Source organism: Cimex lectularius, unplaced genomic scaffold (assembly GCF_000648675.2).
Source record: "Cimex lectularius strain Harlan isolate CLEC.00 unplaced genomic scaffold, Clec_2.1 scaffold52, whole genome shotgun sequence".
Taxonomy (NCBI): domain Eukaryota; kingdom Metazoa; phylum Arthropoda; class Insecta; order Hemiptera; family Cimicidae; genus Cimex; species Cimex lectularius.
In genome coordinates, this window is record NW_019392742.1 from 351,409 (window position 1) to 371,892 (window position 20,484).

At 34.5% G+C, this 20,484-nt stretch overlaps 1 protein-coding gene across 1 annotated transcript in view; it reads left to right on the plus strand.

Moving 5' to 3' along the window:
* Positions 1–20,484, plus strand: part of LOC106664896 (alkaline phosphatase-like) — a 445,922-nt gene that overhangs the window by 278,631 nt on the left and 146,807 nt on the right. Inside the window, exon 4 of the mRNA XM_014390962.2 lies at positions 4,492–4,670. Within this exon, the coding sequence (XP_014246448.1) occupies positions 4,492–4,670 (179 nt within the window). The remainder of the gene's footprint in view (positions 1–4,491; positions 4,671–20,484) is intronic.

Sequence of the window (20,484 nt, forward strand, 5' to 3'; positions counted from 1 at the left end):
AATACCTTACATAAAGACTAATTAATTAAAAGAAATTATTTGGTCAATCGAACCACGAAATATAATGATCCTATTTAAAATATTAAAAACCAGTTTATTTTGAAAAAAATATACATGTGCATACATGTACATAACAGTCAATCTTCTAATTCATTCGATTTTCTATAACATACCAATTTTCTTAATTCATCGTATTTGCTCTAAGCTATTACAATTATATAATGAAAATATTTTAACCAAAATTATTGTTAATATTATATTTGATGACTTTTATCAAATAAATTTTCATAAATATCAAGAATTATTTAAGGTAACGATTAATAAATAAAGACTAGTCAAAGCAAAAGACGTTAGATGGAACTAATATTTTGTTTCGGTGAAAGTAACGCCGTTAACTTTATAAACATTGTTTAATCCTGGTTCCTTAATTCTTATCAGACCGATAAGAAACTTCTCTCTTGGTTTGTGTTTTTAAACATGTTACCCTCAAGCTTGTGTTATTTGCTTTTTCCAACTAATTACGCCCAACATTGTACGTTTTGCACCGACTGTGACGTTTATGGTAATGCCGACTTGGGGTAATTTCCTAATTTAGAGAGATGGTATATCCAGTTAAACATAATTTCTCAAAAGACTGCTCTCGTGTCTACATATTCCTTCATAATTCGCCACGGAATGTTGGACAAATTTAATCGCTATATAATTAAAACGCCCTAAGCAAAACTTGCAAAGTACATAATTATGTTCACTCACTTAAAAAATTATTTTTTAATATTTAATGTATGCTGTTATTTCTTGCATGACTCAACGTAACACTTTGGAACATACAGAAACTACCATCTGGTGTAAAATTATCTTAAAATTCAAGAGAAATTGTTGTATTAAAGTATTTTCAATCTAGAATTTCGACCCACAGTATTTTTTTATTAATTCGTTTATGGTAAAATTTCTGGACTAATGAATGAGTAAAGTATAAAAAAATTGTTTAACATAACAAACGAATTTTTGTTTAAATTTTAAATTTTCGTAATAAATTAAAGTACGAGTTATATTAACTGTTGGAATTTTAACTTTATTACCCTGTTTTATAACTGTAATAAAAGTTATGTGTAACTTACTAGAGAATATCGTGGAAAAGTGTGTTATTATAAGCCAAAGATACACATAAAATGTTTATTCGAGAAAGTCTGAATTCCTGGAACTTGTTGAGAGTTGGAAAAAGAATTAAATAAGTGTATAAACTTCACGGAACACTGGCCTACAGAAAGGAAAGTGTCTTTGGAAACTTTCGTATAATGTGGAAATCATATTTGCCGAACCGTTATTTACACTTAGGGAAGAGGCACAAAGCGGTTGAATTTAGATGGTGGAGTGGAAATTATTTTAAGTAGAAAATTGATTGGGCAATATTAGTATGTATAAATAAAGGAACCGTTCAGACGATAAAACTCTGTGAGTACAAAAGACGGAGGTATCACATTTTCTTTCTTTCCATTTGATATAGGTTTCGGCTGATTTGATATGATTCGCAATCGGAAAAGGATCATTTTTGCCAGACCGCCATTAATTTGATCATTATTATACGACAAATTGTTTATTTATTATACATATATTTTATTTACAACTCCAACTTAGAAAATAGGGACAAGTGGAGTGCTCAATTTATGTCATCCGTCGGAAGACGTATTAATGAAGAGTGTGTGCGGTCTAGACAATATCTCCGTTTTTTTTTAGTATAGAAGGATTTACAGTACTCTCCAAATTTATTAAACATACATGCCAGTACTAAACGTTCAGCCATTGAGTTAAGTTGCCGTCCATTTCTTGGCTGTGTGACCCATCTTCAGTGAATTTATATTTCGCCACACCGAACACAGGAAGCTCAGCAAAACCCAGCTACTTGAATTTCTAAACGGAATGAATTGCTTAGTATGATCAGATACGCGCGGAAAGCTTGGTCTTATCGTTTTAGACTAATTAAGGAATTTAATTATGATTAATGGTTATTCAGAAATCGTGAGATGCGGTCTTGTTTGATGTAGGTTTCAGAAAAACATTTTCTTTATCGCGCCAACGTTTCGATCTTTATTGAGATCATCTTCAGGGCCTGGGATTTACAAACATTGCTTAAATTTTACAAAAACATGTAGGATGTGGAAAAAAGTGAATTTATACAATGCAAAAAATATATTTTTTATATTCAAAGTATTTCTACTCACTCAAAGTGTTTGTTTTCTGCGTAAGTGTGCCATTCTTGCGTGTCGTGTTGCAGCAATATCTCACTGGCATTTTCAACATAAATTCTTTTTTTTTTTACATCCTACATATATTTGTTAAATTTAAACAATGTTTGTAAATCCCAGGCTCTGAAGATGATCTCAATAAAGATCGAAACATTTAATTGAGGTTTTTAGTCTAAAGTTAACTTTTTTTCATCTCGACTAAAAACCTTTATTAATTGTAATATTTAATTGGTCAAGCGGACCACGAAATTAGTGAATTTAAAGATCGAAACGTTGGTGCGAAAAAAGAAATGTTTTTCTGAAACCTACATCACACCAGACCGCATCTCATGATTTTTGAATTATCATCGACTAACTGTCACAAATCACCACACGTTATGATTAATAGTTTTTTGTCTATTTTTAAATTTTTTCTTCATGTATTCTTAGAAGTTTTCTACCTTTTAGTTTTGCATTATATATTTCATTCTTATATTTTTGTTGGTGTAATGATGCAGCATCTTCCGCCTGACGGTATTTACCACGGTGTATAATGGTAATTTACTTTGTTTTGTATATATTTATTTTTGTTGTTAAATAAACATTATTATTATTTGTGTGTGGTGATTAGTGACCGTTATTCGATAATTATTCAGAAATCGTGAGATGCGGTCTGGTGTGATGTAGGTTTCAGAAAAACATTTTCTTTATCGTGGCAACGTTTCGACTCTCAACGCGACACGCAAGAATGGCACAACTACACAGAAGACAAACACTTTGAGCCCTGAAGATGATCTCAATAAAAATCGAAACGATGGCACGATAAAGAAAATATTTTTCTGAAACCTACATCACGCCAGACCGCATTACACGATTTCTGAATAATAATTATTATTATTTTATTTAAAATATGTGATTTGTTTTTAACCGGCCAAGGTATGTATGTAAAGGACACTGTAGAAGAACGACCTCAGTCAACTGAAACAGTATTTACAAAAAAAAATATAAAAAAAATAATTGTAAAAATCATTATTTTGATTTAATTTACAAGAAGCATTTCAAAATGTTTTCATAATTATACGTATATAGTCCGTGAGATGGTTCATCGACTGATGTATGATCTTGAGATTCATCCTCAATTTCAACGGGTTCAATCTTTAGCCTTTCTTCCTTCAAGAAAAGTTTTAAGATTTCGTTTTCCAGGGGCTCAAAATACACTACGCATTCCCAGACAAGTTCTGAGTTCAAAATGAAGGCGGAATTGAATTTTTTCTTGGTTGTTTGAGAATAAATTGCAGCTTTTAAACAGTGCTTCTGCACTTCTCTTGTTATCTAGTTCCTACAGAGTTACTTATATAGCATGGATCCACGGTTTGAGGCCTAAAGGTGTCGGAAGTTCAAAATTTGCCTTACTCATGACCTCCAACAAAAAATTAACATTGAGTCCAATAGTTCTTTTTATGTAAGGTCTTGGTCGAAATAACAAATTCAGTGTCCGAGTGGATCGATCACGATAGCTCAAGTGGTTAGAACAGCAGCGTATTGAGCTGAGGTCATGGGTTCGAATCTCGCTCTTCATACTGACCTTTTCATTTCAACCAAGACCTTACATGAAAAGAATAATTAATTAAAAGAAGTAATTTGGTCAATCAACATAATGGATTGAGTCCAGTTCCAAAACTCTACAACCAATTTTATGTATAAGTCAAGGCTAAATTGTTACAAAATTAGAGAAGTTAACAGGTAAACATTCCTACAACATGTATATAAATATATGCGTGTGCGTCTGTGTGGTATTTGTAATTCGTTTCCAAATTTTTTCAAAAATGTTGCATTTCATCATTTTTCCATTAAAATTTCTATCGTGGAAAACATGCTGATATTTTTCTGTTTATTTCATTACAAGACTTACTTTATAGTTTTCTGATTTCTTATTTGCTTTTCATAAATTATTTCGCCACACGAATCAATTTCAAAAGTAACCTACTTGCTTTCTGATTTAGTCGATTCATATTCCAAAAAATTTTATTTTATAATACTAATACCTTTATTATGTTTTTATTAGTTTTTTTACCATTACATAATACTTATATGGATGAAAAGAACATAATTGTTCTTTTATTCATTTGTTATGAAATCATTTTATTATAGTTTTGTAAAAACAGATTTATTGTATGAAATACCATTTAAAATCTGATGGGTTGATTAAATAATTAATTTTTTTAAATATTTTTTTAGAAGTTTATTGTAATCATTTTGTTTATTAAAGGAAAAGCAACCGGTTTGGTGACGAATACTCGAGTGACTCATGCTACTCCTGCTGCGGCCTATGCTCATTCGGCCTCCAGGTACTGGGAGGACGACGCCAAAATTCCTCCACAGTCGAGAAGGTCCTGCAAGGACATCGCAAGACAACTTGTCGAAGACGAGCCAGGAAGAAATATAAACGTGAGTATCGTTTTTGTTTTATTTCAAAAGAATTTAAAAAAAAACATGCGCATGTCCGTTGATTTTCGAATTTTTCTAAGGATATCTCTGGATATTCACAAACTTACTTATTTCGTGAGCAATCAGTAGGGTTCATTTTTCTTCGTAAGACGTGATAAAAATGACACGAGTTTTTTTAAAGCCCCATAATACTGTAAAACATAAAAAAAATTCAAAATAGCCCCTGATTCGCGGAGATTTCAAATAATACTCATGTGTAAATATTTTTTTTCGCAATGCGTTGTAAGTTTTATTTATGTGTCATAGGACTGTGTAGTAAAATATTTACATTTGGATTTTCCATTATGCGACAATCAATTACTTCAATATTTCTATAGATTTATAAAATTATTATTTCAATGAGCATTGATTTCCAATTCCTATGCAAGTGAAGAGAAAGCCTTTCGACCTTTTCCTGTGATATTTAATTTAAAATTTTCTCCACATCTATAGTTTAGAAATCATCAATAATGACTTTTATAGATATAAAGCTAATATAAGTAAAAATAATTATTCAGAAATCGTGAGATGCGGTCTGGTGTGATGTAGGTTTCAGAAAAGCATCTTCTTTATCGTGCCAACGTTTCGATCTTTATTGAGATCATCTTCAGGGCTCAAAGTGTTTGTCTTCTGTGTAATTGTGCCATTCTTGCGTGTCGTGTTGATAGTCAACTCTCTCGTGAGGAAAATATTTTTCTGAAACCTACATCACACCAGATCGCATCTCACGATTTCTGAATAATTATCGATTAACGGTCACTAATCACCACACATATAAGTAAAAAGTAGAGTTTATATAGTGGAACCATTTTGTATACTTTTAAATGAGCATATTTACAGATTTGTATTTGCCGAATGTATGTAAATACGAGTGGAACTTCCAATTTTTAAAAAAGGTAGCAATATTACACTTTTAAACAAGCATATTTACAGATTTGTTTTTGCAGAATATATGAAAATACGAGTGGAACTTCCAATTTTTGAAAAAACCAATATGATTATATGAAATTATAGATCAATGTAGATATCATTTGGCCGGTGTTTGCTAAAATCATTGCGAAAAAAACACAATTGTTGAACTATTTGAAATAAAATTATTTGTTCCGTATGTTTTTCGTAAAACTAGAAGTACACAAGACGCTGTACTGAATTTTGTTAATACAACTTTGGAATGTTACGTAGCCATATTTCTTACCTTAGTAAGGCGTTTGATTCTGTCCCACTTGATGTACTTACTAAAAAATTGAGTATGTTTGCGAGAAGGCTTCAGTCGATCTGTTTTAGTCCTATATCATTGATCGTCCGCAGATGCTTCGCTTTGAGGATAATCTTTCAATCTGAAAAATATAAGCATAGGTGAAACACAGGGCCCAATCTTAGGTTTGGTCCTGTATTTGATCTATACAAACGTCATTTTTACGACGTTTTCGTTACCTTTCCTAATAGATTATTTAGGCGATACTACAACTTCCGTTAAGGATGGTGATTTGGGAGACTTTGAGGAAGTAATAAAAGTTTTATTGGACGGATGGATGATTGGATCACTGCGAATAAGTTATTACTTAACCGAGATAAAGAAAAAACACTTGCTCGGGCCTTCCTGATATGATCTGGAGGCTCTGACAACCCGGGTTTTGTTGAGTTTTTAGAAACAGGAGATTTTCCACTCCTGAATTAGGATCATTGTGGGAGACTGGTCAACCTCTGAAGCTGGGGTATAGTTACTTTGTATGTTTCTGCGTACTACATTACTTTACAAACTTTGTTTATTCACGGTATTAACATATATTTATTGCATTTATATTTATTGCAAATTCGATTAAAATCAATACAAAAGAATAAACACTAGATTTCGTGATTGCTTTATTTATTTTTATCGGTTATGTTGAAATTAATCAATATACAGTTTAAAATATCTTTAAACCTATACAACATAACGGTATTAAAAATTTTGCAATTAACTAAGGTTTTTAGTTGAGATAAAAAAGTCAGAGTCAAGAGCGGGATTCGAACCCACGATCTTCGGCTAGATACGCCGCTTCTCTACCACTCGAGCTATCGTGACCTCGACCTATTGGGACACTAACTTCCCATCTTAACTCCACCTGTTGAATTTTCCCTACTTGAAATGGCCACGGAGAGCTTTAATGTTTTTTTTATTTCAACTAAAAACCTTAATTAATTGAAAGATATTAATTGGTCAAGCGGACCACGAAAACTAGTGAATTTAATAAGTTTAAAAGAAGTACACCTTCACTAATGCCATTTCATTTGTCGCCGAGAATCAAATAGATTGCACGACATTTGAAAAATGGCAAAAAGGAGTGAAAATTCAAACGGTGGGGTTGAGATGGGAAGTTAGTGTCCGAGTGGATCGACGTCACGATAGCTCAAGTGGTAGAGCAGCGGCGTATCTAGCCGAAGATCGTGGGTTCGAATCCCGCTCGTGACACTGACTTTTTATCTCAACTGAAAATCTTAATTAATTGAAAGTTATTAATCCGTCAAGCGGACCACGAAAACTAGTGGAGTTATTAAACATGGTTTTTTACTTTAATATCTTCTATATTTATACCATATTTGGTCAAAATCATTATAATAGAATAGCTGCTTGTTTGATCGATTTCTTTGTCAATGTACAAAAGTGGGATGACAGGGTTCGGGTCCGGTTCCACAATTTCCAAATCGCTCTCCACAGACGGTTCAGGATCAAAGACGACTAGAGAAATTTACGTTTCAGGGAATTTAGCGAATTTACAATTAGTGAAAAATACGGTGTGTTAAGAGATCATAGAGTGAAGGGAAAATAAGTCATATAGTGTCCTTTTTTGATGGCCCGGCTGAATTTCTCTTGCACCAACGACGCTATTTAACAAAAAGAAAAAGTGTTTAATATTTTTTTAGTTTAGTTTCAAATTATGATCTTTTCTTGAAGAAAAATTATACAGAGTACCTCAGGCCTTAACTTGCAGGCAGCAACTTCAAAATTTCAAACATGACCCTAATCATCCCAGAATTTTTTACGGTGAAAACAATAGTGCAATCGGAATTTAAATTGGTCAAAAAATGACGAAGTTATGGCAAAATGTTTGAAAAAAATAAAAACAAGTTTGCTTGTTTATTAATAATATTTTATTTTCGAACTACCTGCCTTGATTAAAGATGCAAAGGTTTTATCTTTTTAACCACTCTTCACCGATGGTCAGAGAGATAGAGTCAGGGTAGGTGGATTGACAAGAATTTTCTATTCTTTACCGCAGTTCTTCAACTGGGGTTGCTGGATAATGATTGTCGAAGACACTGTTTTTTAAATGGCCCCACAGAAAATAGTCAAGTGGAGTTAAATCGGGTGAGAGACAAGGCCATGAGGTCCTATCCACCTATCCTGCAAGTAACGATTCAAGTAACGCCTCACCTTCAAAGAATTGTGTGGGGGCATGCATCGAGCTGAAGAATCATTATTTGTTGTTATTGCAGAGGAAGATCAAATAATAGTGTTAGTATAAATTTTCTCAAAAATAAAGAACTGAGCACCATTTAAATTATTTTCGTAGAAATATTGCCGAATTAATTTATTTCCTAGAAGTCCACTCCAAACGTTGATACAGTGAACCACCTGACGATGACAATAGTACGAAATTCTCGGATTTTCCTCTGCCCACATACGAAAATTCCAACGGCTTATTAGTCCATTAGAGGTAAACTTAGATTCACGGAAGGACGTTTGCTTCGGCCTCCCAAATCGACATTTGTGCAAGGAACGTTAGACGCCTGTCATAATCAGTCCCAAAGTCTCAGGACAAGACGATATGTTTTGAAATTGTAAGTCCGTACTAAATCTCTAATGTTATTTTTAGAAAAATCTAAAACCCTTCCAACATTGCGTAGAGAGAAACTCGGATTTTTGCGAGCATACAATAAAATATTCAGCTCCTTGTCGAAATAAGGTGATGTGTGCCTTGGTAATGAAACAGCAACTGATCCGTATCTACTCATATTGCGAGCAACACGGATAAACGTTTTTCGGTTTATCCTCGGGCAATCAGGAAATTTCTGGGAGTACGACTCGATTGTACGACGAGCAATATCACCACTATCAATAAAGCAGTCGTACATATCAATTCACTGTTGATTCTGTTCATTTTGAATGGAATACTGAAAGAAATGAATCGGTACTATTCTAAAATTTATTTACTACCAGGAATAAACTTTTGCTCTCATAATGCGAGTTTGACAAACAATGATACAGCGTAAACAATAAAGGCAATCAATGTTTACTTTAGAGAAGAAGCAAATTATTGAAATTAACAACGGAACGATGGCCTCATGAGAATCTGAAACGAAATGAAAGGATCGTGTTAACTCGGTTGAGGATTGGCCATACCCGTCTGACACACGGACATCGGCTTCTGGGTCAAATCCCGCGCAGGTGTCCCACTTGTAGAGAAAGGTTGCTCAGTGTGTCTCATCTTGTCGAGGAGTGCCGTGCCTTGTCCCCCACAGGGAGCGAGTAGGCATGAACCCTGACATAAAAACGGTATTCGGGCGAGGAAGTCAAATGTTGGATCCCCTATTCCGCTTATTAAGAGAAACGGGGGAGTTTCCTCACATGTAAATAGTGTATAAAACGTGAATATCTGTGTAAATAAGTGTATCTGTGTTGTGTTTTATTGTGTCGTGTATTTATTTATAAGTAATTTATTTATTTGTTTGTTGTAAGCGGGATCTTTTGGACTGTAGAGCCAATGGCGGAATATTGAGTACCCCATCGGCCACAACAGTGCAGTGAGAGGGGGCTGAAATGACTTTATTGTTGGAAGCCCCCCGGGGCGGGGGAAATTTGACTAAAAACCTTAAATAATTGAATGATATTAATTGGTCAAGCGGGCCACGAAAAATAGTGAATTTTTGTCTTAACTTCGTCATTTTTTGACCAATTTAAAATCCGATTGTGTCATCGTTTTGAGCGCAAAAAATCCTTTCAAATGATGTCAGGAAGTTTAGGGTCGTAATTGAAATTTTGAAGTTGAACTGATGGCCTGATGTACCCTGTATTACTCACAAATACTTAAAAATTTGAAACTATTCTAAAAAAATATTAAACACGTATATTTTATTTTTGTGGTAGCGTCATTGGTTCAAGAGAAATCCAGCCTGATCATATAAAAAGGACACCCTGTACAATAAAACTGCCCAGTATCTTCCTGAAAATCGAAACAGGAGAACCAAATACTCCCTGCAGTTCTCAAGTACTGTATTTGGGTGATATCCTGTAATACCAGTAAACTATATATCGATATGTCTTAAAAATTCCCTTTAATTTTGATGAATTAGTTTTATTACTTATTGACAAGTTTTTTGTATAATTGTATTTATCGTTTGATAATTTAATCGATAATATGATAATATATAAAAATATGCTGTAATCTCTCGAATCTAAAAGTGAAAACCTGAACTATACAAGCTTCACTCTGTGACATACATGACGTGATAAAATATTGTATAAATTATAATGTGATGTCGACGAAAGACAGACATTTATTGCCTTCTAGAAATCCAATAAAATTGGCGTGTACTAAAATGGTGTCCTCCAACATTATGAAATTAAAATTTGAATCAACCGCATAATCTTAGGTTTAACATTTTCTCTTTTGGTTATTTTTTATTAAGTCTTTCATCTTAAAATACAGACGTGAAATGATAGGTGATTTTTTCTTATCAAGTTTTGTCTTTTTTATGCTAACTTTAAAACTGGCTATTTTTAACTTTGGTGTTTGCACTTGGTTTTAATTCGCATGTAAATTCATTTTTAACCGCCTCTTTTACGTAATCAAGATTACTGCGTGTAAAAAATACCGACGAGAAAAAAACTAAAAATTTGAGCCCGCAAAGTGAACCTAACTAAAGCCCCATTCCTCCTTTTCCTTTTTATCACTTTTTTAAGGGACTGCGTAAAGTGGGGACACCCAGTAAAAGACAACCCTCCGTAAATAACCTTACTCGCATCTGATCAAGGAAAACAGCGATCGACAAAACCCAGGGATATTTGCACCACTGGAAATAAAACTGTTGACAAAAGTAATTTTCATTTTCATCATTTTAACAGAGAAAAATAAAAGAAGATGTGAAAATAATAGCTTTATTCTTTTCAAATAATTGTTTATTTTTATCTTCGCCCTTCGCTTTTATTTAAGAAAATACGTTTTATCTCAATATAGTTTACAAATTCACTACTTTCCGTGGTCCGTTTGATCAATTAATATCTTTCAATTGTCAGCTTTGCTCTATCCAGCGACGGACTTCGGTTACCTAAACTTACCTTAAGTCCGGGAAATGGCTCGCAGTATCCAAAGCCCACGTACAGCGAAATCAGCAGAGTGCGCTGTGATAAAGCGTACGGGAAATTAAAATAAAGAAAAGTAAAATGAAAAGCAAAAGTAAAACAAAACCTTCTTGACCAAAAATAAATTTATTAACTTATACAAATAAAATTTATACAAACTAAAATAAACAGGCCTCAAACTTTCTTGTGGCAGTTAAAAATTAATAATTGAAAATTGATAATTGAGCGAACGGAGGAGCTTAATCGGTGGAGACGAAAAGCACTTACTGTTTAACCAGTTAGAGAAGCTAGGATCAGTCCGCTGCAGAGATCAGGAGCCGAGTCTCATTAGCCCGAAATTTTATTGACCTACCTTCAATGATGGAAGGGGGCATTTGTCCCACCTAAAGTGTCAGTAGGCGACCCCTAGCGCCTCGTGACACAATTAATTAAGGTTTTTAGTTGAGATAAAAAAATCAGTGTCACGAGCGGGATTCGAACCCACGACCTTCGGCTAGATACGCCGCTGCTCTACCACTTGAGCTATCGTGACCCCGATCCACTCGGATACTAACTTCCCATCTCAACCCCACCTTTTGAATTTTTGAATTCATATAGTTGATAAACTGTTTTAGTTCAAAAAATATATAATATATTTTAACAGACTTATATAATTTATTTAGTGATTGTTTTCATCTTTCAAATGGCAAAATACCAAAAGTGAGCAACTATAATTGTTTGTAAAACTTCTTGTTTGTATGCATTGACGATAATTTGTAGGATTTTAAATCGGAAGGATTGGATATGGTGGCATTGGAACATTTGGTTGAACCTCAAACGACTCTTTAGGTAAGAAGGTTATGCAAGTGAGAAATTTGTCTTTTATTAAAGTCGAAGCATATTTTAAGTAGCTCGTGCGGATTACATTTAAATCGTTTGGACATGTATAGCCTAAGGTAACGGACTATATGACCATATGGAAGAGGGATACTTTTGAAGTAGATAGAAACATTATCTTTCTTGGTGATATTTTCACGTTTTTGTGCCATTTTTGCCTTTTCTTTTCTAGTACTGGACCAGTGTTCAATGACATGAGTTGCTTCTTTCGGTCAAGTTGATTGAAGAATAGCAGTATCGTCCGCGTAGTTAACAAAGATAGTTTAAAAAATTAGATCTAAGATTCTTTCTTTTCCAAGAATTCCCAATGTGTCTCCGCGATATCTAATAAAAATGCGTGTCTAAGGGCTTTACGATGTTGGCTGGTTAAGTTGGATTTTAGAATCAGGTAAAAAAAAGATTCTACTCAACTTTCTAATCAGCACCGAGAGACATCCCGATCAAAGGCTTACTTAACATTTAGGGATACACAGGAGAATCCAAGTAATTCAAGTGCACTAGCGATGTCGGAACTGAACTTGTTTTAAAGATGTCCATTTTGGACATAAGAAGGAGTTTTTCTAAAATTGTGCTCCTTTTTGGCAATAGACTAATGGACAAAAAAATGATAGAATGTGGTGAGCTTTGGGACATAGGCTTCTACACCATCCGGACGATTTAAATTTCCATTTGGGTGGCAATATTTAGATGTAAAAACAAAATTGTAAGATGTTTAAATTACTACAGCTTTTTAGATATGTTTCGACGGATTTTTACAGTGATTAGGTAAAACCAAGATTTCGGTGAGGTTATAAAATGGAATGATTGGTGAATGGTGGGTTTCAATAATTTAGGCTTTTTTCCATAATTTTTCTCTTTCCTAAATTTTTCAATAATTTAGGGGAGAGAGGTAGAAAAGAAAATAACTAATTACCAATTAATTCCGACAATTTAAGCTCAATTCTACATATAAACAATTAATTAAGGATTCTAGTTAAGATAAAAAATCAGTGTGAGTAAGGGAATCGAGCATGTAGAGCAGCGTGGGTTCGAATCCCGCTCGTGACACTGACTTTTAATTAATTAAAAGATATTAATTGATCAAGCCCACGAATCAAGGGCCACGAAAACTAGTGAATCTACATATAAATGTAAATTCACACACTTGTTCAGAGCCAAACGTATGACTTTCCACTGGCAATTCCAGCTTTGGTTATTTAAAGTAAATTACCGATAGACCTTGAGTATCACCCATCCCAGATATTGGCAGTCCTGTGTCTGACCTCGATCTTGTGCGTCAGGCAGATCAGGTTGGGCTCCAGGGGCTATCAACAACCTCTAGGCCATTTCTTCCCACAACGCAATCACTTTCTAAATCCACACCTATTCACACATTTTCTCCTAACATATTCATTCAATTTGGGTGGTCGAATACTTGGTATTCCTCCATCACCCTTCAAACATAATATATAACTAATCTAATTGGGGGGTTGATGGGTCACTATCTCTCCATGTATAGTAGGACGACATAATGATCATTACTACACAATAAAACAGCTTTATTTCCTCTAAGATTTGGAAGAATGGCCCCTAATACACGCTTCCGTAAAAGACATGCTAGGTCACGTTCTATGATTTCATTGATCAGGAAGTTGGGATCATTCAGGTCAAAATTAGGATCAAAACGCTCTTTTCACCTCAAAGACGCCGACTCCTTATACAAAAATGTCTCTATACCGACTTCCTTCCCCACTCCATCAAAACCCAACGTATATAAACATAAAACAGCGAAATCTCACTGGCCCTTTCAACACGACACGCAAGAATGGCACATTTACGCAGAAAACGTACACTTTCAGTGAGTACAAATACTTTGATTGAATATAATAAAAAACATATATTTTTTGCATTGTATAAATTCACTTTTTTCCACATCCTACATATATTTGTTAAATTTAAACAATGTTTGTAAATTCCAGGCCCTGATGATGATCTCAATAAAGATCGAAACGTTGGCACGAAAAGAAAATATTTTTCTAAATCCTACGGCATACCAGACCGCATCTTACGATTTCTGAATAATTATAGAAGACAAGTTTGCTTAGTCTTCGTAGAAGCAATAAATCCAAGAAATGCAAAGTCATTAATAATCATAGATAATGTATGTTACCTAAAAAAGTGAAAAATTTCTCTGGCTTCTCCACTACTCAGAAGCTTTCTGTTTCCGACTTTAAGACAATATAGCAATAGACTTGCATTTATTTAGAGTGTCCTGTAAAGTTTTAAGTACGTGAAAAGTAAATCTTCCACGCTGGTGAATCTAACTGTCCTACTACTTTATTGTACATGTTTTGCAAAATTATTTTTATCATTTAAAGATGTAGCTAAGAACTAAAAATTTAAGTTTTATAAAAATTATATATATAAAGCTTATAACCGATACAATATTTAAATGTTGTAATAAATGCAATATAATTTTATGTAAAAGAAAAAGTACGTAAGACTTTTTAATGCTTTGCCTGTTCATCCATATCGGGGCTAAACAATTTCTTTTTTTCTTGTTGCTTCTCATTCATTAATAGCTGTTGGATGAGTTTTGTCAGCATTGTAATAAAAACAGAAATCAATTCCTTGTTTTGCTTCTATTATATACGAGAATGTTTCTAAGCCGTCTTTTTTCCGAAGTTTCAGGGGTTTTCTTGATTTTCCAAGTTGATCTCGTCCTTCATGAAACTTTCCCGAGTTCGATGGAAAAGTTGTGGTCCTATGTGCTATTCCTTCGCCCCTCCTAAAGGTTACGACGAGTGTCTTTATTTACTTCGACACATCCTGAAATTCACATTTGAGATAAGCCGAAATACTCGACTAAGAGGGAAAATTGGACATCCTTCAACAGGGACTTCGTATATTAGCCCTCCGTTGGCACTTACCTACACTTACCTCTCCTGTATTTCTGTTTGGTTGATCCTACAGAATCTTATAAAATGAAACGTCTAATTTCTCATTCTTGCTGGACGAAACACTCATATTCGAAAGTTTTTTATAGTATAAGTTTTTAAATTTATTGTATTATTTTTCCAAAAGGTTTTTTAAAAATAAATATTCAAAGATTATAAAAATCCTTTAAGTAATTTTAAACTATATTGTTTTTATAATATTCAATTTATTGAAATTAAATTTTTTCCCTGAACATTACTGTTGTTAGAAATTGTTGATCTTTTTGATATAATTGTACAGGATGATTAATTATCATATTTAGTGTTCGGGTTTATAGTTTATAACACGAAACGGTTTAATCCATTTATTACCCTTTGGTTTGATGAGAATACAATGGGTTTAGAGAATGGTCTGCTAGTTGAGCAAATCTATTGTAGAAGTCACAGACGGCTGTTATTCATTGGCGATCATGTTGAATTCACGTTTGCTTAGTATTTCAACTGTCTTCTACACAATTGTGTAATTTTGTCAATGTCTACCTATGATTGTACATAATAAAATAGACAAATGATAATTTTTTGGTCGAATATATCCATTACCTACCGGGAGATTTTAAGTAGGCGAAAGCAATTTTCCCTTTGCTCTTTTTTTCCCTGGGATAAACGTATTGAAATGATTCCTTCTAAGGTATAAAAATTGAATTGATTTGGGACCCGAGGGAAATTCATGCTTTGTGCGCACCCTTTATAATGCTCCGTTGTATTTTCTATCTGGCTGCTCCCGTCCTATGACTTCGACACCCTCTTGTTACCCAGTTGATATATAGACTCATGGCCAAAAGCGCTCCCCGCCGCTATTGACTTTTGGACTTGTTCTTTGTTTATAGCATAAACAAAGAAAAGAGAAAGAATAAGACTTGAGAATCGGTGGCTAATTTCTAATGATGAACACTACCACGATATAAAGAAGCAAAACATTAAAACCGCAATCTGGCCATTACTGATAGATAGATAGATAGATAACATGCTTTATTTACATTAAAGAGAAGCATTATATAATATACAATATTAAAAGCATTTTACAGCATGGATGATAATCCGTCTGCCGGAAGTTGGCTGTTCTTTTTCAGGCGAGCGAAAAATAAAAAATAAAAATAAACTATATAATAACAGTAATAATAGAAAACTATAAGTAAAAACTAAATTATAAAAACTAGCTGATTTTAGAAACAAGTTAAACAATTATGACTCGGTATTATAATCTTACCTACATTGCCAGGCATGACGTGCATAGTGTGCTAGACCTTTCGACCTCTCCATATCCACGATATTTAACAGATCAAGCAGCTGAGACCTGGAAAGCGATTTATAACCTAGATACAAGATACGGAGTTCAGACAGTATGGGACACTGGGCAACAAAATGAAAGATACTTCCCGCACAAGAAATTTCCGTCGTCTTCCTTCCATGGCACAGAATTGAGGATCACTTGCTCGCATCTGAGTTTAAGAAGCCATCGAAAAGTCGGAAGTTTTATAGACCCACTAGCTTGAACATTTAGGTTAAAGGTTTCCTTAGAGTGGTCTAGGGCCTTAAAGAGAAGATACCTGTTGGAGACCTGAGCTCAATGCTCACAACTCACACGATGTTGATAACGTAGTCTGCAAAAAAGTTTCATGGTATAATTGGGCCAACTCGAGAGGCTTTCTAAACAAAAAGAAAAATCGCAACCATATTGAGAAGCTAAAGTATTCCATTGCCGAAACCAAGAACAATTAGATTTAATAACCTCGAGAGCAGTAATTTTGGAGATTCGGGCAACAGGGCCCTTAAGTACCCTTAAAACAAATGAAAAATGCAAGGAAAGCGTAAAAAGGAAAATTTTATCCACTGCCGTCTCTATTACTGTATTACTAGAATTATACCAATTATCGATGATCCTCTACTTTCTAACAATTCTGAAAAAGAAACTACATGGTGTTCACTCATTAGAGCTTTCTGATTTTGTCAAAAAATATTTAACTTAGAAAAAGAAGTTTGCACTTTTTTTAGAATAGAGCTTTTCTTTACAAGGAAGATTGCAAAAATTATAGTTTCTTTCAATATTTAAAAAATGGAGATTGATTTGTTTTTAGTCTAATCGTAATCATCAATTTAATCTGAATGAGATGGGCTACTAAAATAAATTCAGCATATTTAACGTATTTTCATCATATTTAATATATATTTTTTCGAAAGTATGTACCTCTCTCTCTCTCTTTCTCTTCCTCTTTCTTTTTCTCTCTCTCTCGCTCTCTCTCTCTCTCTTTCTCTTTCTCTTTCTCTCTCTCGCTCTCTTTCTCTCTCTCACTCTCTCTTCCTCCCTCCCTATATCTCTCTTTCTCTGACTCACTCACCCACTCTCTCTCTCTCTCTCTCTCGTTGCATATTTTTCGTCATATTTTGAAATTCTACAAAAATATTTAATGAGTTTTTTTGGTTTGGTTTAATGGCAACTGAATTCGCATAATAAGATATATTTTTGTATTTAAAAAAAAAACAAAACGAAAATAGTCCTTTCGTCATGCTTTCAGTACATTTCTTTCGTCAGATCTCTCTCTTTCTCTTTCTCTTTCTTTCTCTCTCTCTCTCTCTCTCGCTCTCTCTCTTTCTCTTTCTCTTTCTCTCTCTCTCTTTCTCTTTCTCTTTCTCTCTTTTGCTCTCTCTTTCTCTCTCTCTCTCTCTCTCTCTCTCTCTCTCTCTCTCTCTCTCTCTATCTATCTTTTTCTCTCTCTAAAAATTGTGTCAAAGTGACTTTTGAAAAAAAAAAATACACCCATGTTAAGAATTTAAATTGAATCTTACTACTTTGTTTGTAGGAAACTGGAAGATGTAAATATGCATCATAATTAGCAATTAAATAGTGGAAGGAGTGTTGATATATATTTTTTCCTACAGGCAAGAATTGCAAAAATTATTGTAGTTTCTTTCAATACTTACAAAAAAGAGATTTACTTGTTTTTAATCTAATCGTAATCGTCAATTTAATCTGAATGAAATTGAATAATAAAATAAATTCGCCTTATTTCCCATATTATATTTACCACATTTAAAAAATATTTTTTTAAAGTGTAGCGTTTTCGTGGATTTGTAAGTATCAGTGTGCGATTTATTTTTTTATTGTTTTACAACTTGTCGAGAAAAAGCGTGCAAGCTGCCAAAAAAGGCGAGTTTTCAAACAGGCGATTAAAAGAATTCGTTCTTTGTCATTTACTTTGGCCTGGAAAACTTGAAAAAGACCTGACAATTCGCGTGGCATATAAATTTTTGTCCGCTGACGAAATTAACGTAGCGGAGTGGGAAGGGGGAGTAGACAATCATTTGAGGATAGCCAGTGTTATTTAATTTCCAGTTCGAGAGAGCGACAGTTAAATAAGTGCAGATAATAAAAGCACCACCCCCCGGTTTTCCAGCTGTGTCGTCTCGGGTCGGCAAGAGATGAATGATAAAAAGTGGATGTATATCATTTTCGTTCCCCTCGGTCGTGGCCTGGCGATGTTTCATACAAAGAGACGGATGCAAGGCCCACCAATAATTTTCTAGCCCTGTTTCTCCATATTCTGGGTGGCATTTTTTCAATTGTGGTTATTGAACACCAGGATTTATCATTTTAAGAAATGAAAACCTTTTCTGCATTATCTCGACGATTTACCCGTTTACTAATACTTTTTCCCATCTTTTAACCCCATTTCTTGTCGTTTTCTATGTTCTATTGGCTCATTAATACTGCCTTTCTACCACTCCCTCTCTCTCTCTCTCTCTCTCTCTCTCTCTCTCTCTCTCTCTCTCTCTCTCTCTCTCTCTCTCTCTGTCTCTCTCTCTCTCTCTCTCTCTCTCTCTCTCTCTCTCTCTCTCTCTCTCTCTCTCTCTCTCTCTCTCTGTCTCTCTGTCTCTCTATCTGTCTGTCTCTCTCTGTCTGTCTCTCTCTGTCTGTCTCTCTCTGTCTGTCTCTCTCTGTCTGTCTCTCTCTGTCTGTCTCTCTGTCTCTCTCTCTGTCTCTCTGTCTGTCTCTCTGTCTCTCTGTCTCTCTCTTTCTCTCTGTCTCTCTGTTTGTCTCTCTGTCTCTCTCTTTCTCTCTGTCTCTCTGTCTCTCTCTCTTTTTTCTCTCTGTCTCTCTGTCTCTCTCTCTCTCTCTCTGTCTCTCTCTCGCTCTCTCTGAGGAGTTGAGGGAGTGTTGATAGATATTTCTCAGTAGAACAAATTTGAAGCTAATTTTATGTTAAGGAATTATTTAAATAATGACTTGTGTTTAAATATTTTTATATCCGATGCTATTTTAACGTTTTATTTCCTGGCTTTGATGGAATTTAAAATTGTGAAACGTAAAGAGGGGCGCGGTCTGGTAAAATGGAGACGACTGTCATTATGAGTGATTGTCGCTTGCAAACGTGCCTATTAGCATGGAAGAGCGGTCGTGTAATATTGCGCGAGAACCTCGTCGGCACATTAACCTGGATGTGTTTGTGGAGTGTTACGCGGGAGATGTAAACCCAGTGGGGCGGAGGGTTGCAAAGAAAATGAACAAAGCTGTAGAGGAAGCTACGACCTCGTGGCTAACACGCATTTAAAACCTTCGCACGTCTTTGTCCTTGTTCTCCCTCGGCACGCACGGCTAATATTCTCTCGCCTTTAATCACGAGCAGAGTTGAACAACACCGTTGGAAACAGTTTGTTCTTAAACAGTTAAACGCAAATATGGATTGTGTGAGCTTAGATATATAGGATTTTAATTCCTTTGTTCTTGTTTTATACTTATACATCGAAGAATTACCAAAAAAAAGACACTTAATGATCGATTCATAAGGCATTGCCACCTACTGAAAGGACAATCATAATTATATTTAAATCAAAATTTTCGACATATAAATCACAAATACTCAATCAAACTATACGGGGTGACTGGCGATAAGTGTCAAAAATTTTAGGAGGTGTTTCTACTCAGCATATGCAACAAAACCTTCCTATGAACCCTTGTCTAAATCGCAACGGTAAAGTAATTTGAGGTTTTGAATTTTTTTTCCGACTTTGGTCCACTAATTTCCTTTTGAACTTCAGAAATTCTGACTGTACAAAAATTTGGTTTGTGCCACCTGAAAGAATATTAAATTTGCTTTTTATTAGGTTGCGTGGTCCACTTGGCTAAATAAATTATTTTCAATTAATTAAGGTTTTGGTTGAGATAAAAAAGTCAGTGTCACAAGCGGGATTCGAAGTCACGATAGGTCAAGGGGAAGAGCAGAAACGGATTTAGCCGAAGGTTGTGGGTTCGAACCCCGCTCGTGACACTGACTTTTTTATCTCAACCAAAACCTTAATTAGTTAAATTTTCTGTAAGAAAACTTATTTACACTGCAGAATTGATGAAAAAAAGAAAAAAATTGAAATTTGGAATTTTTTGAAAATGTTGGTTTGGCAACTGGTAATAACTCCAAACTCTTAGAACTTCGCAAATTCCCTCAAATGTTCTCCATTTAATTAGCTTCTAGCGGCATACCTACCATTTTGGATTGCGCTTCTGGAAAGCCTAAATATTTTACGTTTTTTTCTATGAAGGGTGGGCTGAATTTTTCCAGGAGATCCGTCTGGCTCTTGAGTTTCGTGT